At 46.5% G+C, this 24,979-nt stretch overlaps 1 protein-coding gene across 16 annotated transcripts in view; it reads left to right on the top strand.

Moving 5' to 3' along the window:
• Positions 1-22,021, top strand: part of mask (multiple ankyrin repeats single KH domain) — a 129,500-nt gene extending 107,479 nt beyond the window's left edge. For 10 of the 16 annotated variants that reach the window (XM_065217025.1, XM_065217024.1, XM_065217019.1 and 7 more), the window contains 4 exons: positions 68-5,269; positions 5,329-6,690; positions 6,749-6,928; positions 19,433-22,021. In XM_065217025.1, the coding sequence (XP_065073097.1) occupies positions 68-5,269; positions 5,329-6,690; positions 6,749-6,928; positions 19,433-19,462 (6,774 nt within the window). In that variant the 3' untranslated portion in view covers positions 19,463-22,021. The remainder of the gene's footprint in view (positions 1-67; positions 5,270-5,328; positions 6,691-6,748; positions 6,929-19,432) is intronic. The other 6 variants (XM_065217031.1, XM_065217030.1, XM_065217029.1 and 3 more) reach the window with 1 other exon arrangement.
• Positions 22,022-24,979: the final 2,958 nt, after the last annotated feature.

Raw genomic sequence — 24,979 nt, 5'->3', positions numbered from 1 at the left:
TTCGATGGTGTGAAAATGGGTCCTTTCCATCAGGGGATCTTACAAAACAACTTTTTTCCATTCGCAGGCAGCTACCGCCCCCGGAGCGACCGTATTGCATCACGCGGCTACAGCCGGTGGGGCACCAGGTGCTCCCGGAGCAACCACTGCCGATGGCCAGCAGCCCAAGTTTGTGTTCAACGTGGACGCAGACAAGGCATCGCAGGTGCATTTGCTCTTTCAACTGCCGACAGCCCAACAGCAGCAACAACAGCAGCAGCAGCAACAACAACAACAACAACAGCTGCAACTTACCCAGGAACAGCTGGATCAACACGCGCTCGCCGCTGGTCAATGTAATGTGACGCTCCAGCAGGCAGCCGCTTTGCAACAGGCCCAGTTGCAACAGCAGGCAGCCGCTGCCGCAGCAGCAACCGCAGCGGCTTATCAACAACAGCAACAATTCCAGTCGCCAAATATCGTTCATCCCAGTTCTGTGATTCTGGCTCAGCAACAACAAGCACAGTCCGCGCAACAGCTACAGCAATTGCATGCCCAGGCCCAGGCAGCACATTGCACCCAGCATGCGCAGGTACAGGTTGCAACGCAAACTCAACAGCCCCAAACCGGTGGACTGTTGATCCCTCGTCAGCAGAGCCCACAGACGGTCGATACGGCAACCTCCACCAAGAAGAAGAGCGAAAAGTCCAGGAAGGAGAAGAATCGAATTGCTGGTGTCCGCCAAGCCCCAGCCGGTCAGCAAAGTGCTACGGCCGGAGGGTACCAGTTCGAGGCAACTCCTGCACCAGCACCGATTCAATACCCGGCCGGAGTACCAACCAACGTGGTTCAGGAGCGTCAAATCGACGTGGACTCCGAAACCGACTCCAATCACGACACTGCCCTAACGCTTGCTTGTGCCGGCGGTCACGAAGAACTGGTGGAACTTCTGATCAGTCGAGGTGCGAATATAGAACACAAGGACAAGAAGGGTTTCACTCCTTTGATCCTTGCAGCCACGGCTGGTCATGAAAAGGTCGTGGAAACGTTGCTTCGACATGGCGCAGAAATGGAAGCCCAGTCGGAACGTACGAAAGACACTCCCCTGTCGTTGGCCTGTTCCGGCGGACGGTACGAAGTGGTGGAACTGCTTCTAAATATGAACGCCAATCGAGAGCACCGAAATGTGTCCGATTACACACCTCTTAGTCTGGCCGCAAGCGGAGGATACGTGAATATCATCAAACTTCTGCTCAGTCACGGTGCGGAAATCAACTCTCGAACCGGCAGCAAGTTAGGAATCTCTCCGCTTATGCTGGCAGCAATGAACGGCCATACGGCAGCTGTGAAATTGCTCCTGGACATGGGATCCGACATCAATGCCCAGATCGAAACGAACCGGAACACGGCCCTAACGTTGGCATGCTTCCAGGGACGTCACGAGGTCGTCAGCTTGTTGCTCGATCGCAAAGCGAATGTTGAGCATCGAGCTAAGACCGGATTGACCCCGCTAATGGAAGCCGCTTCCGGTGGGTACATCGAAGTGGGTCGTGTCCTGCTGGACAAGGGTGCCGATGTAAATGCCGCTCCAGTTCCTTCCTCGCGTGATACTGCTCTGACAATTGCCGCCGACAAGGGGCATCTGAAGTTTGTCGAGCTACTCCTTTCGCGAGGTGCCGCCGTAGAGGTGAAGAATAAGAAGGGCAACTCACCGCTCTGGTTAGCGGCCAACGGTGGACACCTGACGGTGGTGGAAGTGCTCTGCAATGCCGGAGCTGACATCGATTCGCAGGATAACCGCAAAGTGTCCTGTCTGATGGCTGCCTTCCGCAAAGGACACACCAAGGTGGTCAAGTGGATGGTCAATCACGTTACCCAGTTCCCCTCGGATCAAGAAATGACCCGATACATCAATACGATAAGCGACAAAGAACTGCTAGAAAAGTGTCACGATTGTGTGAAGGTGATCCGAGCCGCCAAGGATCAGCAGGCAACCAAAGCGAACATCAATGCTTCGATCCTGTTGAAGGAACTCGATTTGGAGCGCAGCAGGGAAGAAAGTCGCAAGGCGGCTGCGGCGAAGCGTCGCGAACGAAAGAAGCGCAGAAAGGCCGAGAAGCGCGAACAGCAGCGGAAACTCGTCGAGGGCGACAAACCGTTGGATAACAGTGATGACGATGACGACGGGGACGATGATAAGGATGACGATGACAGCGATCGGGACGATGATGAGTTGATCACGACCGTTGTGCATCAAGTGTCCAATCGTGTCGCAGTTGCTAGCAGAGTGCAGCCTCGGGATCATCACAGTGCGACTACAACTGCCACGACTACCACCGCCGCCGCCGCCACCACCACCAACACCACTAGCAATAGCTCCAACAACGACCGAGAGGAGGGTGATTCCGGTATTGATGCCAATAGTCAGGGTTCTTGTTCGAGTTCGGATGTCAAATCGTCTGCCTTGATTGAGCAGCAGAAACGGAACAACAAGAAACGCAAACAACAACTGCAGCAACAGCAGCAACTTCAGCAGCAGCAAGCACGACTCAATGTCATCAAACAGCAGCAGCAGCAGCAACAACAGCAACAGCAGCAACAACAACAGCAACAGCAGCAGCAGCAACAACAGCAACAGCAGCAGCAGCAGCAGCAGCAACAACAGTATGCTAGCCATCAACAGAATCGTCAGAGTAAGAGTCCGGATAGTACCGCCACCACGGCGACTACCCTGGCCAGTAACACTAGTTATGTGGTTCAGGATAAAAACCAATACCAGCAGCAGCAACAACAACAGCTACAACGAGAAAGGGATAAACTTGTTGCTGGTCAGCAGCAGCAACAGCAACGTCGTCATCAGCAGCAGCAACTTCAGCAACAGTTGCACTACGAAAACAGCCACAAACGGGAGAAAACCGTCGAAAAGGAGAATGTGGCTCCCAAGGAAGTCGCGCTTCACAAGAATGAATCGAAAAAGGATCACCATCACCATCATCATCCACATCAGCAACCGCAGCCGCAGCAGCCACAGCAGCAACAACAACAACAATCGAACTACGCCCAGCAGCAACAGCAGCAGCAGCAGCAACAGCAAGGGAATCGTAAGTCTATCATCGTCTTCGGCAATCGACATGCTGCAGCAGCAGCTGCTGCCGCCGAGAAGGACGATCATGACACCAGCGAATCGACCACCTTCTACAGCAATCTGAAGAAGAATCATTCGAACAACAAGACTACTACGTACTACCACAGTGAAGATCAGCTGCAGAAATCGACCAGCCCCACTAAGCAAACGAGCAGCGGTGGCGGTGGCGGCCAGCAGATTGGTGGTGTGATGTTGTCCAACAACGCGGTGTCCGCTGTGAAGCGCGAGGAGGGCTGGAAGGAGGTCGTCCGCAAGAGTTCCGTTCAGCAGAGCCAATCGGCATCGGTCATGGAATGTAAGAAGGTCCAAGTGCCAGTGCATGCAATCTCCCGCGTCATCGGCCGTGCCGGAAGCAACATCAATGCGATCCGTGCGGCCACCGGTGCCCACATTGAGGTGGAAAAGCAAGGCAAAGTCCAAGGCGATCGATCAATCACAATCAAGGGTTCGCTGGAAGCCACCAAGCAAGCCCACACACTGATTGCCACACTAATCAAAGATCCCGACGTAGACATTCTACAGATGCTTCCGAAACACAACACTGCCACCAGCAAAACCATTTCCTCTTCCTCCTCTTCTTCGTCGTCTTCGTCTTCATCCGTACCGGTATCAGCAGTATCGATTTCTGCGACTGTCAACATTGTCCCCACAGGGTCCACTGCTCCTACGCTGTCCGCTGTGGTTGCATCCGGAAATGTAGGTCCGCAGTTAACCTCCTCCGGAACACCCAAAGGGAAGAACATATTCGTCGCATCCAACCAGAACAAACCGGTAACGGCCTCGGCAGTCCTGGCAGCCGCCACGGGAAAATCCATGACCGGAGGAATGCCTGCTCGACCACCGGCAGCGAAGAATCTTTTCTCCGGCAGCTCGGGGAATGCCTCTCAAATGTCACGGATTATCTCTTCCAACACTACTGCAGCCTCGTCGCTGGTAGGACTCGGCAAAGATGGAAAGCGGATGTCTTCTCTTCCGCCGAACAACCTTTCGACCATGAAGACGTCCTCGTCCTACACACACATGATGCAATCGTTGAAAAATACCATCAAGAGTTCGTCCGGTAACATCGCAACCGGCGGCAATGTTGGTGGTACATTTGCAAAACTAGTCGCCGATAGTACCGTAGGCTCGAATACTACGCCATCCATCGCTGTTCAGAATCAGAAGAAGCCAATCAATGCAGCACCAGGTTCCGCACTGAACCTAAATCAAACATCAACATCTAGCGCTACCAGCAACAACACTTCCTCGTCGGTATCGGCCAGTGTCCCAAGTACGATTCGCCCACCGGTGCAAATACTACAATCTCCTGCCAAGGGACTGCCTGCACCGTTTGGAAGCTCATCTATCGTATCCAGCATCGCCAGCAGCAACTCTAGCAGTAGCGGTGTTCTAACCAGCATTACCAGCAGTGCTTCTGTTTCCATTGTAACGTCGATGAGTCAGGCAGCTTCTTCAACGGCTGCGCCATCTCAGCATCTTCCTGCTCCAATTCAACCTCCAACTAAGACAACTTCCAGTTTTATTCCGGCAGTCGCTCCGCCAACTCCTGCCGTAAGCAGCAGCAGCAATACCACCAAGATTGCCCCGGTAGGAACGGGCTCCGGTCGATCGATCACTCCGATCGGTCACCAACCAGCCCGTGCAAACATCACCCCATCTCCGTTGCTACACACGGCGTCGTCCGCATCGCCGTCCTCCCATTTGGACACGGTCATTGTACCGAGCAATAGCAGCAACAACCCAGCCTCCGCTAGTCCTATCGGAAGTGGTCTGGCAACGGTGGTTTCCTCCTCATCAACTACCACTTCAGCCATTGCCCAGCTGCAATCCAAAATAAACAACAATCTGCATGCCAATGCGCAGGCGCATGAGTATTCTCTATTCAATGACTCCTACGGCAGCAGCCAATGGGGTACCAATGCCAGCACGGGTGCTGGTAATAACAGCAATGGTGCTGGAACTGTCCACGGTCAACACCAGCATCATCACCATCACCACCATCACGCTGGTCACCATCATCCCGGTGGCCATCATGGCGGTAGTGTTGGTGTGTTGGACAGCGCCCCCGGTGGAAGTAAGACCATCTACAGTCATCCGCACGGTGCCGGTTCGTCCTTCATGGAAAATGAACCTCCCCTACAGGTAAGTGCTTTCCGTGCGCCTTCCAAATTTCCCCAATCTAATCGCCGTTTTCCATCCAGGTTGACGCCTCGAAAGCTCCTGGTTACCGTGGAACAACCGTTTCATCACCAGTTAGTTCCAAAGCCTCGAGCAATTCAACGACACCGCCGTCTGGTTCGTCATCTGTGTCACTTTCGCAGCAGCAGCAGCAGCAACAACAACATCAATCCCAGCAACAATCACATATGCTTTCTGGTCCACCGACCAGCAGCAGTGGTTCATCGCTTCAACAGCAGCAGCAGCAGCAGCAACAACAACAACAACAAGTTGCATCAGCCCAACAGCAACAACATCAGCAATCTCAACAGGGACCTTACCCAAACGAGCAGAATGTCATAAAACCCCCGCAACCGCAGCAAACTCCTCCCAGTGGACTTGCAGTTCAGCGTCCCATTCTGAACACCTCGTCTCAGATTCGACCGATCGGACCAGTCACTTCCGATTATGGTGGTCTGGTAAACTCGCGAGATCATCCCCCGCCGCTAGTGGGTAGCTCACGGCCACCGCCTTCGATGTTCGATGCTTTGCAGTCGCAAAATCAGCACGTACTAAACTTCGGTCCGGATCCCATGCAATCCTCCTATCAAGGTCACATGGGTCTTGGTGCAGGGGCGGGTGGTCTGCCACCACTTTCCCGTCTAAACCCAAAGGCATCCGCGTTTTCAGCAATTCCTCCCTCGCAAAACCATCAACCTTCCGCTCCCGGAAGTAAGCTTTCATCCTCGAATCAATTCGGAAATATGTTCCACCCGAACCCCCCGCCCGGTCCCATCGGAAAGTACCAAAATCTTCCGCCCAACGGTGGAGGACCTCAGCTACCTCCGTATGGACCTGGTCGTGGCAACAACCAGTCTCACGGTCAGCATGGACCGGCGCCTGGACCTCCGGGTCCACCGGGAAGTAACCGTAACGTAAGCGGTACCAATTGGTTCTCCGATCTGGCACATCTGCAGTCCCGAGATAACCTAATGAACATTGAAAACGGTATTGCAATGGCCCTGGGAGGATCTCCCAACATTTCGCCGAACAACAACCAACCGACTACGAATGGCGGTGGACTTGTGGGTGGCCCACAAGGACTTCCGCCACCACCAGATGATGGTCGCAAGATGGCACGAGCCATAGGATCCGAACGAGCCAGCTGGAAGTATAACTACGGTTCTAGCGGCGGAATGGGGGGCTTGGATAACGATCCAAGTGCCCTAGCAGCGGCAGCTGCTGCAGCCGCAGCCGCCGCTGCCGGAAGTGGTCACTGGATGGTGGACAAGAACCTTGCTGCCATGGGCGGAGGTGGAAGTGGCGCCGGAGGTGGACCGCAACAGTGGATGGGTCCGCCGCCGAGACATTATATGGAAGACCTGCACCTAGCGGATCATTTTCAGGTAAGTTCAGCTGGCGTGCCTAGTCTCGTTCAACAAGTGGACTCTAATTTCTATTTAGCCATTGCAGATGGAGTACCACAATACCTTGGGTGGCAGTGGCGGTGGAAGCGGAGCTGGGCCGAACCAGCCCAATATGAATTTTATGCAATCGCTCCAGTATCAGTTCATGCCGGGCGGACCGAACGACATGAACGTTAACGATGGACCATTGCAGCAGCCATGGGAACATGAGAAGCATGTAAGTACAGAGCCAAACGAAACATATTAACATTCGGCAACGGAAAATATCGTAACGTTATGTGCGTGAGGATTGTTTTGGTTTTTTTTTTTCTACACCGTGTGGTATATTCAAACGAATTTCACAATTTACCTCTCAGAATTCCATGAAACTTCGCATACTTTTATTTGCTATAGACAGTGAACCAAGATTGTGCTGTAATTCGTCCATTTTGGTTATCGCTAAATTTTACAAAATGGCGTATTCGATATTTTTTCTATAAATCATAGCACGAAAAGATATAAAAGATGAGCCATCATCTAATACAAATGACGTTTGGACAATTTTTTAGGAAAAAATCGGATTGTCTTTTCAGACAAAAATATATACTGAAGAAAAAATCACAAATTTTTGTCAAAAATTAAAATAAAAAAAAACTATTTGAAAACTTCAATAACTAAAAAATGCAAATTTCTCAGTTTTTAAAACTTATGTTTATTTGAAAGCTTATCAAAAATGCTAACTTTTCTGATATTGGACGTTTTGAAATTAATCAAAATCGTACATCAACTTTTAGAAAAATGTTTGAACGTTTTTTTTTTCACGTGAATCTGAAGAAGTTGTCTCCACTCTACTCTATCCATGGGCACATGTCGCCAGCGTCGTAGTCGTACCCGAAGCTTACCATTTACTGGTTTTTCCAAAAAAAGTTAGCAAGTGAGAACACTTCTGTTCCTTCTGAACTGGTTTTGTCCAGGCGAAGTGGGCTGTACTGGGCGGGAGCGAACGGAGTTGGCTAGCGTCAATCGAAGTTCTAAACTCAGGAGCTCTGAAAAGAGCTGGGGGTTTTGACGCTGCGGGGATTTTTATAGAACGGCACCGACCGTTTGCTCGTTGCTGATTGGTCGACGTTTGGTGACGACTCTCTTTCGGCGGTAGGCGGAACATCCTCCCCCCGGTTGAGAGATCTCAATATCTTTTGGCAGTCGGAGGGCTTTGACGGGGATCATTATCCTTGATGGGCAGATTGGGACACCTTATTGATGGGACGTCGATACGTGGTTCCATTCACGAAGACATCAACTGCTCGGACCAGGCCGTCGGTTCTAGGATAGACGGCTACGATGCGACCTAACTTCCAGTTGAGTGGTGGTTGGTTACGATTGTGAAGCAACACGATCATGTCTTCCCGAATGTTCGGCTTCTCTTGTCGATTTTTCTTCCGAGGCTGCAGGGTATTCAAATAATCCCGGCTCCAGGCTCGCCAGAATTGCTCGCGCATAAGTTGGAAATGTTGCCACCGTGTCAAGTGGGATGCTTTGACGTTTTCCAGGGATGGTTCAGCTGGGGCGATCAGCGGCCGTCCAATCAAATAATGCGCTGGAGTTATCACCAGCGGGTCCGCCGGGTCGTTGGAAATTGCGAACAATGGTCGGGAGTTCAAGACAGCCTCGATTTCTGACAGGATCGTACACAATTCCTCGAACGTTAGAGTCGTATTGCCAACTACCCGCTTCAAATGGATTTTGGCCGACTTCACGGCCGCCTCCCACAAACCACCGAACTCGGGTGTGTCGGGTTGAATGAAATTCCACTCAATCTCATGATTGCGATAGTCTCCACGGCTTGTTGGTCACAAAACTGCTGGCAAAGGTTGTTCAATTCGTGGTGAGCACCACGAAAATTGGTTGCGTTGTCCGAATGGATTTCTTGGACCATTCCACGGCGAGCGATAAATCGTCGAAGGGACGCCATGAAGGCATCGGTACTCAAATCGGAGACGCCCTCCAAATGGACGGCTTTGGTTGCCATGCAAACATAAACGGCCACGTACGACTTCCCCAAAGTTGGACGACGTGTGCCTTGCTTGGTCCAGAAAGGCCCGGCGTAATCCACGCCGTTAACAGCGAAGGGGGGCGACGGCACTACTCTCGATCTCGATACTGGCAGGTTTCCCAGTTGGTTGGGAGTGGTAGGATTAATCCGGAAGCATCTCAAGCACCGGCGTGTGATAAATCGGATGGTGGATCTTGCGTTCAGCAACCAATAACGTTGTCTCATGGCGTTCATCAGGCCCGTTTGACCGACGTGAAGGAGCTCGACGTGCATTTGTTGAATTAGTAGTCGTACTACCGGATCCTTATCTGGCAGAATGATTGGATGGCGACTTTCGAATGGTAATTGGGAGCGGTCCAACCGACCACCTACTCGAAGCAGTCCGTCGTGGTAAATTGGACGAAGACCGAGTCTCTTGCAGGGCTTGTTTGCCAGAATTAGCTTAATCTCGTCGGAGAAATGTGCCTTCTGCAAAACTTGATGGGGCTTTATCTCTCGATTGGTCGGGTCCTTTTTCCGACAATTGGCAGTGAATCGCAGGACATAGCCCACAACTCGTTGGATTTTGCGGAAGTTAATGAGCTTTGGAAGAAAAGATAGGAAGTCCATACTCACATCTGGCCCTGCTACCAAGGCCTTAAGTTCCGGTAGCTTCTCGTCTGGAACGTCTTCAGGGGCATCTACGTAGTACTCAACTCTTTGCAGGAATTCGGGCCCATTCCACCAAGGGCTGCTGTGCTTCAGGGATTCAACTAGTTGACCTCGGGATACGATGTCTGCTGGGTTCTATTGGGACCGGACATACTCCCACCGGTATTTACTGGTGTGCTCTTGTATAATTGCGATTCGATTCCGTACAAACAACAGTAGCTGGTTGAGAGGTTTCTTAATCCAAGCGAGGACTATCGTACTGTCGCACCACAGGACTATGTCACGGAAAGTCATATCCAGGGCTGGTAACACCTTCTGTACCAACCGGGTTAGTAGAAGAGCGGCGCACAATTCCTTTCGTGGGATGGATAGCTCTTTTAGGGGAGCCAGTTTCGATTTGCTGGTGAGAAGACAGATTCGCCGAGCCATCGCCAAAAATATTTGGCAAAAAGATGCAGGCTCCATAAGCCTTGTTGGAGGCATCAAAGAAGCCGTGCAGCTCGTAGGCGACCACGTTGTCAATCGTCACGCGCCTTGGGATCTCGATCTCGTGAAGATGCGATAAGGAATCTTGGATGTCTTCGTCCCACCCGGACTTAAGCTGCCACAATTTCTGCGCTAGAAGCTTCACCGAAACAATGACCCGTGAAACCAGTCCCAGGGGGTCAACAAACTTGGCGATCTCGGAGTACATCGTTCTTTTCGTGGGCCGTTGCGGATGCAATGTTGGATTTGGGCGATAGGCTATGAGTATCGAGTCTGCAGAGGGATCCCAGAGTAAACCATGCACCTTGATGGCTTCATTTACTCCATGCTCTTCCACGGGAATATGCTCTAGAAATTCCGGTGAATTTGAGCACCACTTGTGTATGGGGAAACCTCATTGTCCAAGGAGCTGCTTCAGCTGTTGTTGAGCCTCCATGTAGGTACGTTTCTTCTTTCACAATACGAGCGGCGACAGGAAAGTCCTCACCATCCTCTTCGACGAGCTTCAGCAAACACCTGGTTGCTTGATATGGTGCCGATGCCGTACCGTACGTAACGGTACAGAGTTCCAGGACTCGTAGGGGTAACGATGGGTGCTCTCTCCAAAAGATTCGAAGGAAACTACGATCCAACAGGGCTTTGAGTATTTGACGGTACATTTTAGAGATGTCTCCGGTGATGGCAACCTTGAATTTTCGGAACCGTAGCGCGATATGGTGCAGATCGTTCTGTACTACTGGACCAACTTGCAGTACATCGTTCAGGGAGAGTTTCGATGGCGACAACTTTGCACTTGCGTCGAACACGACTCGACATTTCGTGCTCGAGCTGGACGGACGTAACACTGCATGATGCGGCAAATAGTAGGTTCGCATGTTGGGTGGATCTTCAGACTCGTTGATCTCGGTGCAGTGGCCGAGAGCTTCGTACTCCCGGATGAAGTTCACGTACTGAGCCTGCAGCTCGGGATTGCGGATAAATCGCTTCTCCAACATCAGGAATCTTTTCAAAGCTAGACTGCGACAGTTATCCAATTGGAGAAGATTGTCCTTGAACGGCAGTTTCACGATGAATCTTCCAGTTTCGTCACGTTGGTAGGTGAAAAGGAAGTGGGCTTCGCATGCTGCTTCCTCGGTCGACAGCTTGGGAACGTCCGGCACCTCCTCAACTTGCCAGAACCGGTGCATCCTTTGCTCAATGTCTTCAACGGCTGTGTTGGATTCGAGCGACACCCCAAGTAACCATAGGCACGTTATTTCGTCTTTTTGGCTATATACAGCTGAACAACGGCTACACCAGTGTTTGCAAGTTCTGATGAGGCCCGTATATAGCCAAAAAGGCGAAATAACGTGCCTGTGGTTACTTGGGACGTTTGAGACGAGCTGATCATTGATGGCACCTGCTACGATCCACCCCAGATAAGTGTCTCGCAATTGTGGAAGACCTTCGGCTAGGCTCAGTTGACCAGGTTTCAGGATATCGAAGAATAACTCCCCACCGATCAGCAAGTCCACCTTATCCGGACTGTGGAACTTGGGATCAGCTAGGATTACCCCTTCAGGGATCATCCATTTGGTGATGTCTATTCTCGATGTAGGGATCGTGCCGGTCACTCTCGGGGTAACCAGACACTCGAGGCTTGCGTGGAAATTGGATACACGGGACTGGAACCTGACCACCACCTTGTCGCGGGCGAGGGACCGTAGGGCGTTGATTCCCACGATCGGAAGGTGAAGATGCGAGAAAATGACCAGCATTGCCTACGTTTCTTCTGGAAGGACGACGACCAAGCGACGGAGCCGAGTGTCTACGTAGTGCAGGTGATGACTTTCGGTGCTTGTTGCTCACCAAGTACTGCACAATATGTGAAAAATAGTAACGCTATGCAGTTCGAGCGGGATCATCCGGAAGCTGACAATGCAATTGTCAAACTGCACTATGTGGATGATATGGTTGTGAGCGTGGAGTCCGCAGTGGAAGCAATTCAGCTTGTACAGGACGTGAAAAGGATTCACGCATGGTTAGCGATCTTTCCGCAGATAGCAAACGTTGAAATACCACGCTGCTATCGAGTGCAAACACCTGGTGGATCAAGTACCGTAGTGCAAATGGATACATTTGTTGATGCAAGCGAGAACGGGTTTGCTGCGACGGTGTACCTACGATTCGACAACGGCGATACCGTCGAATGCGCACTAGTTGGTGCCAAAACAAGAGTTGCGCCGCTCAAGTTTCTGTCGATTCCTCGTTCCGAACTGCAAGCGGCAATCATCGGTGTGCGTTTTGCGGATACCATTTCGAAATCACTCTCGATCAACGTCAGCCAGCGAACGTTCTGGACAGACTCCAAGGATGTACTCTGTTGGCTGCGTTCAGATCACAGGCGGTACAGCCAGTTCGTGGCGTTCCGTGTCAGCGAAATCCTCGAGACTACGGATATCATCGAGTTGCGATGGGTGCCGACGAAACACAACGTTGCTGACGAAGGAACGAAATGGAAAAGAGCCCCCAACTTGTCAAGTGACCGCCGCTGCTTCCGTGGACCGGAGTTCCTTCTCCTCAAAGAAGAAGATTGGCCTGTGAATCCCTTTCCTGGAAGAACTACCGAGAAGGATTTACGACCGCATCTGCTTCTGCACACTCAATCTAGTGATCCAGCAATTCATCCACCGGATTTCTCGAAGTGGACCGACCTGCTACGCGTAACGGCCTACGTACTGCGTTATATCAACAACCTGAAACGTTGCTGCTACGGACGACCGCGAGTGTCGGGACCGCTGAAAAGACAGGACTTTATCGATGCAGAAAATCATCTGTTTCGCCAGGCTCAATCTACCACTTTCGCAGAAGAGGCACCTATCCTCATGAAGAACCGTCTGTTGAAGAATCCAGCAAAAACGGTTCCCAGATCAAGCCTGCTCTACCAGTGGTGTGCCTTTCTGGATGAAAATGACGTGCTGCGTGTCAAAGGTCGAACGAAGGCCTGTATATTTATCGATCGAGATGCAGCCGAACCGGTGATTCTTCCCCGGGATCATCCTGTTACTCGCCTCATCATCTCTGCAGTACACGATGGATTCAATCATCAAAACCACGAGACGGTGGTGAACGAGATACTGCAACACTACCGTTTTCCTCGCCTGAAAGCAGCGTACCATCAGATCCGGAAAGACTGTCAACAATGTAAAATCCTCCGCGCCAAGCCGCAGCCACCAGCAATGGCTGACCTTCCTCCAGCTCGCCTGGCCGCCTTCACTCACACGGGAGTGGACTACTTCGGTCCGATGATGGTATCGGTTGGAAGACGTACCGAGCAACGGTGGGGGGTTCTCGCCACTTGCTTAACCACTCGCGCCATCCATCTGCAGATCGCTCACTTACTGACCACCGATTCCTGTGTAATGGCTATTCGGAACATCATGGCTAGAAGGGGTATACCTGCTGCGATCTATAGCGACCGTGGGACCAATTTCCGAGCTGCAAGTAAGGAGTTACAGAGTGCTACAGAAAAACTCGACCATGATGCGCTAGCGAAGGAGTTCACCTCCAGCCACACTGAGTGGTCTTTCAACCCTCCCGTCACGCCTCACATGGGTGGAGCATGGGAGCGTTTGATTCGGAGTGTCAAGCAGAACCTCGGACGAATGCAAACGAGCAGAATCCCGACTCCCGAAGTACTGGAGAACACGTTGGTGGAGATCGAGAATATTGTCAACTCCCGTCCTCTGACCAACGTACCAAGCGATGGTGACAATTTCCCGGTTTTGACGCCCAATCACTTTCTCTTGGGATCCACCAACGGCCTGAGATCGTGGGCTCCTCTGGACGATAGCCCTATCCTGCTTAGGAACAGCTGGAAGCAGCCGCAGGTGATAGCGAACGCGTTCTGGAAGCAGTGGGTTCAGGACTACCTGCCTACAATTACCCGTAGGACTAAGTGGTTCACACCGGTGAAGCCGATCACAGTTGGAGATCTGGTAATCATTGTGGATCCGAAGCTACCACGAAACTGCTGGCCAAAAGGCCGAGTGATTGCCACGTGTCCGGCTCCAGATGGTCAGGTAAGGTGGGCTACCGTGCAAACCGCATCGGGGGGTATCTACGAACGACCAGCGGGGTCTTTGGCTGTACTCGACGTAGGCGTTTGAGACGAATACGCTTTAGGAGGAGTCTTCGCGTATTCCGGGGGGAGTGTTGGTTACGCCCGCTCCAGATGTGTGTACTCCCACCGCTGATCTACGCCACTGACGAGTGAGTGCAACCACACCCATCGCTATACGAGGGATTGTCACGCGGTGAGAGGAAAAAGTGGTCAGGATGTAAACAAATCAAATCCATGGAAAGAAGACAAAACAAAAGTGAAATTGCCCTGCCAATTGCGAAAATTAAAACTACTTATATATATACTTATTATATACATTAAATCTACTGCTTAAACCTAGTGAACTAAACCTAGTGAACTTGAGTGCTAAATATTAGTTGCAAATTATTGATTCTTAATCTAGAGGTGAGAATATGAAATAGTATGACAGGAAGATTCTTAACCTATTATGTGCTATTATTAAGGTATCGATGAACCACTAGAACTTCTACTTGCCTTCTGAATAAGTTATATGTGGCCCGGAAAAAGGTACCTTAGAATATTTAGCCTTTTGTGATTCGGCCTTCTGTACGGGTCCCGCTTCAACTGGTAGTCTTTTGTCATCATATGACTCGGGGAGGCGTGAGGTAGGAACTTGTGAGGACCAGAGCTAGGTACCCAAGTAACCAAAGGCACGTTATTTCGCCTCATCAGAACTTATAAACACTGGTAATGCCAAGGGGTAATCAACTCTGCACACTGTGCCAAAACACAGCATGGCATACTATTCGGCACTTTAGGACAAACGTTGACAAGTAGGATACAATCAACATAATATAAAACGGCATCACTGTCGAGAGTTGACGTTTCGCCAATCGTTGCTAAGGTTGATTTCTTTGTTTACTGCATTGGGCTTCAAATTGGGTTTGGATTCCAAGGAAAAATGCTGTGAATATTGCCTGCACCTGTCTGCACCATGAAACTAAGTTTATCTCATCCGATTCGTAGCGGAAATTCCAGCGGCTCGTGGTTTCGTCCTGCCAACAGAGTTCTTCCACACCATGGTCGGTTGAGAGGGTCGATACGACAGTCAAGATGGCCAAAATGGGTTTCCTCCAGTAGTCAGTAGTTAGTAGTCAAATGCCTGTAAGATCGTCCAATACGACGGTACGGGGTTGCATAGGGGGTGTGGGTGATGGGTTTTGTATTTCGGCCAGTAATGCCAGTCATTGGTTTCAATTGGTATGGGCTTCGATGAAAAATCTACAGGACTTTATAGGGATGTCCATACAAGTCCCAGTACTTATTGGGGGATGTCAATACGCATTAACTCCAAATATTCCATCAGATCTGGACGATTACCTTAGCGAAACAGTATAGGATTTATAGGAACAGATTAATGCATCAACGATCTAATCTGCACTCTTCTGTTGCATTAGTTTGTCTCTAAACGACCCGGTGCGATCAGAGACGTTGATAGAGACGCGCATTTGATGGTTTTCACTGGTGGTACATTGGCCATTGGTTTTGATTGGTGGTACCTTGTGGAAGGTATCACGTCTGCAAAGGATCGTGAACTTGATAGGCTTTTGAACGTGATGTTCGAGTTCTGGGTTTGATTTTGTTGGGGAGCATTTTACTGGCAGCTGGTGAAAATCTCGTCCACCGTCCGTTGTATGTGGACGGGTCGTATAGGTTGTATTGCTTCCAGTTCCTCTTGCACTGCCCAATCCGCTCTCATTCTAATGAGAATGAAGCTTAATATTTGCCATGAGCCATGGTCACGAATTAGAGAAATTGAAAATGTAAACACAATCACTAAAGTCTAACTTCAGGGTTGCCAAACTCATGGGATATTGACATCTTGATTTATACACTTGAATACCCCTTGGGTATTTGTTTATTTGTTTATTTGTTATGGTTGCATCAACAGACTAGAAATAGTCCCAATTATGTGTTGTAAAAAAGTACAGATTATACAGACGACATACATATACTACAGTTACTACAGTTATAAACGAAAATAACTTGGAAAGCATTGTCAAGTTACTAAAAATTTATAAGTCTTAAATTTTACACTTAGCTGTTGGGTATCAAGCACCTTCGGTCAGCAAAAAAGGCAGAGAATCTTCGGCGAAGCATATTCCGTGTCAAGTGGAAATCGAACATCGACGCTTCTCGGTTGAACACTAGCTGCAAGCCGTAAATAGCGCTCCCTATGCTATAATTAGTTCGAAGAAGTGGAAGTCTCAGCATAAGACTGTTGCGTAGTGATCGAGGTTGAACATTAATGTTCACTTGTTGCAGAATTGCTTCGCAGTCAATTCTTCCTTGCAGAGTATCGGCGACGGTTAAGGCTCTGAAAACATCTCTTCGGATACGTAAGGGCTCGATATTGATCAATTGGCAGCGATTCTCGTAGCTTGGAAGACGAATTGGGTATCTCCAAGGCAGCTTCCGGAGCGCGAAGCGAAGAAAACGTCGTTGAACAGATTCAATTCGCTCGGCCCCATTATTGTAGTTCGGGCTCCAGACAGCACAGCAGTATTCCAACGTAGATCGTACGAGAGAGCAATAGAGCGATTTCAAGCAGTAAATGTCCGTGAAGTTCTTAGTAATCTTGAAGACAAAGCCAAGCGTTCTGGACGCTTTGTCGACGACATACGATATATGGTGTGAGTATGTCAGCTTTGAGTCTAGAAAAACGCCTAAGTCTTTCACGCAGTGCACCCGTTCGATAATCGTGCCTAGTAGTTTGTAGTTGAAAATAATCGGTTGTTTCTTGCGTGAGAAAGTAATAACTGTACACTTAGCTGGGTTGACCACCAGTCGGTTTAGACTACACCAGTCAGCAAAGATGTCAATCTGATTTTGGAGAGAACGGCAGTCGGCGAGTGAGCGCATGCGCAGAAAAACTTTCAGATCGTCTGCAAACGATAATCGTGGCTCTGTGATAACATGGTGAACGTCGTCGAAGTAGAGGAGAAATACCAATGGTCCCAGATGGCTGCCCTGAGGTATACCGGACTTTGCGCAGAAGCTTGCTGAGCGACAAGTACCCAAAGTTACTGTCAATTGGCGCTCCGTGAGGTATGAACGAAACCATCTCAAAAGATTTCCACCGATCCCTAGCCTATCAAGCTTAGCGATCGCAATTTCGTGGTTCAGCTTATCGAAGGCTGCCGTAAGATCTGTGTAGATAACGTCCGTTTGGGTCCGAGCAATCAAACTGTCTGTGATGTAAGACGTTAGGCACAGCAGTTATGAATCCGTGTTGATCTGTACTTAGATATTGCCTGCAATGCGCATTTAGGGACTCTATGACAACCAATTCAAAAAGTTTTGATACAGCACTCAGCGACGTGATTCCCCGGTAGTTGTTTACGTCGCGTTTGCTTCCCTTTTTATGAACAGGAAACATATCCGCAGTCTTATACTCGTGGTTGAGTCTGACATAGTAGCATTTCAGTGGCAGTGTGCGGAGTTTAGTAAATCTTCTGAGAGCAGCCTTCTTAGTTCTTTTCAACGAGCGAAGATCCTTCGTCATCCACGGGACGTGAGAGTCGATATGGATGATCTTTTTGGAAACGTGTCTGTCAATGACATATGCCAAGACGTGAGAAAAGGTTTGTGCAGCAATGTTGACGTCTACAGGATCTAGAATATGCTCCCAATCTAGATTAGACAGCACATGGACGATACTGCAATGGTCAGCTCTACGGAAGTCATATGACACAGCGTTTGGAGTGCTGGTGAAATCATGGACAATATTATTTTCGATCACTGTTCCGTCTCCGCCGAAAGTGAACCAACCATCTTGACAATCGCCGCTGACGAACAGCGACAAACAACACTAACCAATCAGCGACGTCCATATCACCATGCGCAGACAGCGCGCTCCTATAAAAGTGGCACCCATTAGGCAAACTGAATTCAGTTTCCTTTTGACCGGCCACGAGCAAGCATCAGCAGCAGAAAAAGCAAACCTTTGTAGAGAGATAGAGGAGAGAAATAAAGTAGTTACTAGCGTAGCCGTTCGCCGTTTAAATAATTACCAAGCACACATCCCTGGTTCGGAGCAAGCGTTGAAACCCACCCCCAGCTCTTTTCAGAGCTCAAAGAGATTGATTTAGATCGACGCTTGCCTCCTCCACCAATCATTGCCGATACAGTCCACTGCCGAAAGGGAAAGTGCCTTCCCAGACCGAACAATCACGATAACTAAAGCAGGGTGATGATGCACTACCTTGACTAAAGGTTCGGGTGCCGTGGAGAGGAAAGGAGCTGTATCACGAGCACTCACAAAGCAGAGATCCAGGGTGCGGTTGTTTTCATTCAACAGGCCATTGATTTGTGACAGAATTGCGGTACTATAACTGTCCAGGAGCTGGATGGTTCCTACGTGGAAAGATGAACGCTCGTGATCAGGACAAAAGAAACCACTATGGGTTGGAGTCCATGCAATGTCCGGTAGGTTAAAATCGCCAAGAACAATAACTTCGTCGGAAGGGCCTGCTTTGTCTGAAGCGGCCAAGACGGATCTGTTCTGTGGTATAGCCACAGGAGTGGAACTTTGGATCAGAAAGTGGCTTCACTTGTCATTTGTGAACACTAGCGCACCTAGCGGTAGAAGGCATCTTCTGTCTGAAGTTAAGATAGGCAGCATCCTATGATAGTGTGAGTGCATATAGAAAGCCCGTGTGGAACGCTACCACAATACATCGCTTGTTGAGCAGAAAAACGAACCACCTTTTGATTCACCGATTTGTTTGCACTTCCCCTTCTGTTCTGTGGTATAGCCGTTGTTCAGCTGTATATAGCCAAAAAGGCGAAATAACGTGCCTATGGTTACTTGGGTATCTCGCTCCTTCCATGTTGTCAACTCATCCGTTTTGTAGCTGTTTGCACCTACGGGTACGAATATAGGATTTGTTCCTCGCTGACCGTTGTTAACAGGAGAGGAATTAGTGCCTGGTCGGGAACGTGGAGCGTTTCCTATCTGCCGCTTAGAAGAACAAGATTGTAGGATCACTTTGCGAGTCTTACATTCCCTCCACAATTTGAACATTTCAATTTCGTAGGATCTTTCTTCACAGGACAGTCGTCCTTTGCGTGAGAGAGGAATCACCACAATTCATGCATTTAGCTGGCATGTAGCAAAAGAAAGTTTCTCCAAATCGACTTCCTAGCAGATTGCTACAAGAATCCGAAGAGGAATTTTCCAAATCGATATCCAAGCAGGAACAAGGTAGAACATTTGCAGTAATATTCAGTACTGACAACAGCAACACTTCCTTCGACAAAAAGCAAATTGATCCGCACGGCAAGAGGGCACGAAGCGGACTGCATTGAAAGCACTTATTCCTCAGTCCGTCATGGCACATTTTCTCATTCGCAGTTCACGAGTCTCAACGGATTACTAAATCACATTGCAATCACTAACAACGGAATATTTTCTTCTTACCTTTCAGGGTTGGCCTGCCAAGTGGAGTGGACATTAGGAAGTGAAATAAAAGAAAGAAAAAAATCGTAAATGTTCCGCGTTACTAATTTTTGGAAGTCATTTGTGGAGGAAAAGAACAAACAGTAAAACCAGCACAGTGCAGAGTAGATACAGCTTTTGATTTGAACGCCTCAATAACAAAACACACACACACACACACAAACACTCACTCACACCCACATAACAGACACATATAGAGTTTGCGTAGTGGAAAATTATACAAGCGAACGAACCGCTTCGATTAGCGATCCAAAAAACACTGCTTTGTTTAGTAGGAAAAGAAAGGCGGTTTAGAAATGTTGGCAAAAACGGAAACAAAGAAAATTGTTTTTCTTTTTTCATCTTTGTATACTATTCAACAATATTATGCCGTTGTTTAGTTATGATTAGTTACTTTTTTTTCTGGAGAAATATGTATAAACAGTTTGTCGCATAGAAGTTCTGTTTTTTTTTTGCGTTTGCGTTTGGTTCGTTACAGAAAAAGGAAAGCATTGAAAGGAATGGAACTTCTGGGCAAAGTTTTTTTTTTGTGGACGGTCTTATTTATACATAATTTTATGTTCTTTTTTTTTTGTATACACTCCACGTGGCTTTCGGGCGAAAGTAGAAGTTTAGTTATAAAAAGTTACACTTTATCTTCTCTGGGACTTTGAAAGCGACTATATTATGGCGTAAATATAAAACTGATTGAAAGCTTATGATGATTTTTAGTTGTGAACTGTGGAAGGAAACCAGAAAGCAATAAAAAGTAGAGCAACTCGAAGAAACCCATTGGCTATTTTATTCCATCGCTGCAGAATCTGTTGGTTGAAAACTTTCCCAAACCTACCTACCCTACTCGCGCCAACTACTTTAATAAATCCGCTACACTCAGATAAAACAAAAAATTATACACATTGATATACCAACGGCTGAAAGCTAACGACATGAAGATAACCCCTTCTTACGATAAACAAGGAAACAAAATGTTACTCTAACACAAAAATTAACGTATTTCTAATACAAAACACAACAAGTATGAGCAAACATAAAACAAAAAAATCTACTTACATCTACTCAAATTCTACCCCATCATAACGATGAACTAGGAATGCTGACACATTACGCATAAGAATATCGATGGAATGGAACTTTCTTTGGCCTTGTGTTTATTTCGAATAATTTCGTTCACAATCCTCCTGCCTGTTGCAAACCAAGAAAAGCTAGAATCGCGAAATCTGTTTTTCATTCTAACCAATAAAAAAAATACAAGCTGCTAATCACAAAAAAAAATGGTAAAACTATGGAATAACACGTTTATGAAAAAAAACATATGGTAAACAATGATAACAAACAAAAAAAAAATATCTCGCCTAAAACATTGGTGTGTGTACTCTTAGACATTTTTCACTTTCTCCTACACATAAACATTATTTGGTGACCGCGTCTGAGAGAACCGGAAACAGAATTGAAGTGGCTGAACACAAAAACACAGAATCCTTATACGAATTGGAACAGCGATGACAAGAGGAAGAGGAGCAGGAGGCTTACGCGTTTTGGAGAAGTGAATATAACTAAACGAAAAAAAAATAAGTACTATTATAACTTACTACTACTAAAAAAAACCAATAGAATGATGAACATTGGTAGTAACTAAAACACGCAAGCTGTTGGTAGTGGATTAAAATGGGCTTAGTAAAATAAACTAAAAAATATATACCGCAGAAACGCAAGAGAAGCAGCAGTAGAACAGCAGCCGCCGCAAATGACGAAGTTGCAGTAATGATTCAATACAACAAAACGCTAGATTTTATCCTTATAACCATTTTTCCTTTCGTGCGTATCTTGTAGAGCTGACGATGATTATTTTCCGACTACGTTTAACCTCCAGGTTGGGGTCTGTTAGGCAAAACGTAAAAAAAACATGATGATGATTCAAATGCGAACGGTTCTTCTACTTGGGACCCCGGTCGGCAGGGCTGTAGCTAGTTCGAGCAGCGGACGGATTCAATTGGGCCTGAGTTCTTTTCCCGCTATATCGAACCGTGCGCATTGCCAATCGAAGGTTTGCCAAGCACAAGGATACGTTCTCAATCAAGAAGAAGAAGAAGAAAATACGATTCTTATCGCCGTGCGAAAAATTGATTCCAACACGCGCATGCATTGATTCGAAACATAAAATACCACTGATTATAGTCGTTATCAATGAAGATATAAAACAAGAAAAAAAAATATGCATACAAAGCAGACATGATGATGATTTGATTCATGGATTGATACAGTAAAAATAAAAAAAAAAAACTCGATAGTTACAATAAAAAAACAACAAGTAATGAAAGTATGATAACAATTGCATTAGCGTATGATTAAAAATATATATGATGATGGAAAAAAATGATGACGAAAAAACATTAAAAAATGATGCAAAAAGAAAAACATTTACTGATTATTAACTAATTAATGATTATTATTATATATTATTATTATTCTATAAATTATATATTATATTTGGAAAGTAACCATATAAAATGAAAGGAAAAATATAAGTAATGACAGAACAAAATATCCCGCAATGGAATCGAATGCTGTTTTGGTGATCCGAAAAAGGCCATTTTTCTTCTCATAGATTTTCATCAATTTACTCTCTATCTACTCAGCTCTCAGTCGAACTGGCTTTTTCGTTACGGTTGAAAGTATACAACTGGAAATGTCCGTTGAAATAAACTGCCCATAAAAGCGTAACAATCACATCCTTGCTTGATTTTCTATTTAAATGGAGCTGTTATGCGTTTATGGGTAGCAAAGAATACGATCAAATTCAGCTTCCGCAATCATCACCATTGGCAATGGAAACGCGAACACAACCATGGGTGAAATTAGGATGCTAATCCCGTTCAGATGGAAGCAACCTACCGGATTGCGGAAGTTCAAGTCAGAAGAATCGATGCTGCATGCATTGACGTATAAATCAGAAAATTTATCATTTTCTCGCTCCTCCAAATTTAAAAACTTATTATGTAACCTACTGATCTGATATATCATAATATACACAAAATCATACAAAACTTAAAACCTTAATCAAGCGTAACTATTCAAATCGAAGTATCTGCTTTTGTAAACACTTCAATAAACGATGTGTATTAACTGCTAACTCACCCACGCAAACAAACACTATCACCAGGTAGGGGAATCTTTTTCCTACTAGCTGGTGTTGTTAGTTTCTGTGAGCTAGCAGTCGATTTGAATAGTTACGCTTGAATAGTTCATTAACAACAAACCAATTACTATTATTGGTATTTCACATACAATGACTATGTGCGTTGTCAAATAATTTTTTGCATGAATTCAGTGTACAAATTGTTTTAAAAATGCACAAAAGGCCGGATCAAATGAATGCTTTTACCATAGAAGGAATCTAAGATGACACCAAGGGGTAGGTTACTCAGCACAGTGTGATGTGATGTGATGATGTGAATGGAACCCACCATCAGTGCAAGGATTACCAATGTCTGCAGATACTTTACCGGTTGTAAAGTTCTGCCTGATGGTTTGTTGCAGCAGGGTGAATCAGCTTCATTGAAGACTTTGGAAGACAAAACGACCAGATGGTCATCTGTAATCACGTGACAAGGGATTGGCAAATCCACGAACCCTCGTCCAGTCAACAAATCCTTTGATTCCCTTAGGCTGCCCCCCCAACCCAGTATATAATATAATGTTTTAATATACAGGGTGTTTGGTTCCGGGTTTTACATATTCTCAACTTTGAATTTTTCACAGATTTTTTAATTTTTACCGAAGAGTTCCGCAATTCAAAAACTCGGTAAAAATTACTGACTCGATAAGTGTGTACTGATGTATGGTTGGTGAAGAGGCTAGCATGTGGAGGGTATTCTCGGGCTAGTGAATGCCACCCATCCCCACTTATAATTCAGTAATACACTATTTATTCATTTCTGTTTGATATGTTTACAAAGTTTGACAAACAGAAATGAGCATTGCAGTGTAGTTACCAATTTTCCAAATCAAAGACTTCAGATAACTGTTCAAAGTCCCAGATTTTTTATAACGGAATCATGAACAAAAAACCAAAGACCACTATGACAAACGTGATCGTGAACTTCGAGTTTTCTAGGGAGTTGATCTCGAGCACTATTGTGATTTTAGGCACTAAATTGTCATCACAGTTTTGTTATTGTATGTTTTCCGGTAGCAGATAATGGACTCCTGGAAAAAGCGAAGTGGAACCAGAGCCCGAGGTTCTGAATCATATTACCTTAAAACAATTTCTATGTAAAGATCCCTTCAGACCGATCACGTTTGTCATAGTGGGCTTTGGTTTTTTGTTCATGATTCCATTATAAAAAATCTGGGACTTTGAACAGTTATCTGAAGTCTATGACTTGGAAAATTTGTAACTACACTGCAATGCTCATTTCTGTTTGCAAACTTTGTAAACATATCAAACAGAAATGAATAAATATTTAGTGTATTACTGAATTATAAGTGGGGATGGGTGGCATTCACTAGTTCCAGAATACCCTCCACATGCTAGCCTCTTAAAATCTAAAAAATTTGTGAAAAATTCAAAGTTGAGAAATGTGTTACCAAATTTTACAGACTAACTTCTGTTAACCCCGTGTAATGATGAAAAATAAAAAAAAAATCGATTTTATCCAATCTTTACGAATAACAGTCATTTGAATTTTAACCGAGTCAGTAATCCAAAAATCCAGTAAAAATACTAACTCCTGTAAAAAATCTAAGTGTGTATGCAGAAGCAGCGGAGTTGCATACTCCTCCATCGAAACAGCACCGCAGCTGAGCTGCGAGTGCTATGAAATGAAAAGGACATCGACTTATTACCACTACCTACTTCTCTCCCTTCCGCTCTCAAGCAAACCCCACACGCATCAATATATTGACGCGAAGGGGAATTATTGACAATAATATTGATGATGTGAATTCAGAAATATTGTCAATCTCGATATATTGTCGTCAATATAGAATGTATTGACAATACGATTATTGTCAATAAATGTAATCGTGTAGGGTCCACTTCAGAACTCGCCGATTCGGTGTCTCTCGTTGAGTTTTCTGCTGAGACTGAGCAATATTCGATACCGCGAAACATCTCCGCAGTTATGTTTTCTCGAGTGTTTTCTTTCGGCGCAGAAGATGTGCGGTAATCAAAAGTTAAGAATGTAGCTAAACAATTACAATAACATTCTACCAAATTTTCATGTGCGTAGTCCACTACACTGAAAAAAAATTTCATATAGTTTCCATTGGGAACGCACATGATATTTTTCCAATAACAAAATTAATGATTTTTATCTGAAATTCACATAACATTCTCATGATCACATGAATTCTATGTGATAAATCACATAAACTTCATTGGACACATAAGGTTCATGGGATTTCGTGGTGCGATTCCCAATTATGAGATCACATGAAAGTTATGTGAAATTCTAATGGATATTTTCCATCGGCAATGTGATTTCTTTTTTGAGTGTATACAACAACCGAACGT

This window comes from Ochlerotatus camptorhynchus, unplaced genomic scaffold (genome assembly GCF_037179485.1).
Source record: "Ochlerotatus camptorhynchus isolate MF236.1 unplaced genomic scaffold, CSIRO-AGI_Acam_v1.1 ptg000070l, whole genome shotgun sequence".
In the NCBI taxonomy this organism is placed as follows: domain Eukaryota; kingdom Metazoa; phylum Arthropoda; class Insecta; order Diptera; family Culicidae; genus Ochlerotatus; species Ochlerotatus camptorhynchus.
This window is presented reverse-complemented; position numbering and strand designations above follow the sequence as displayed.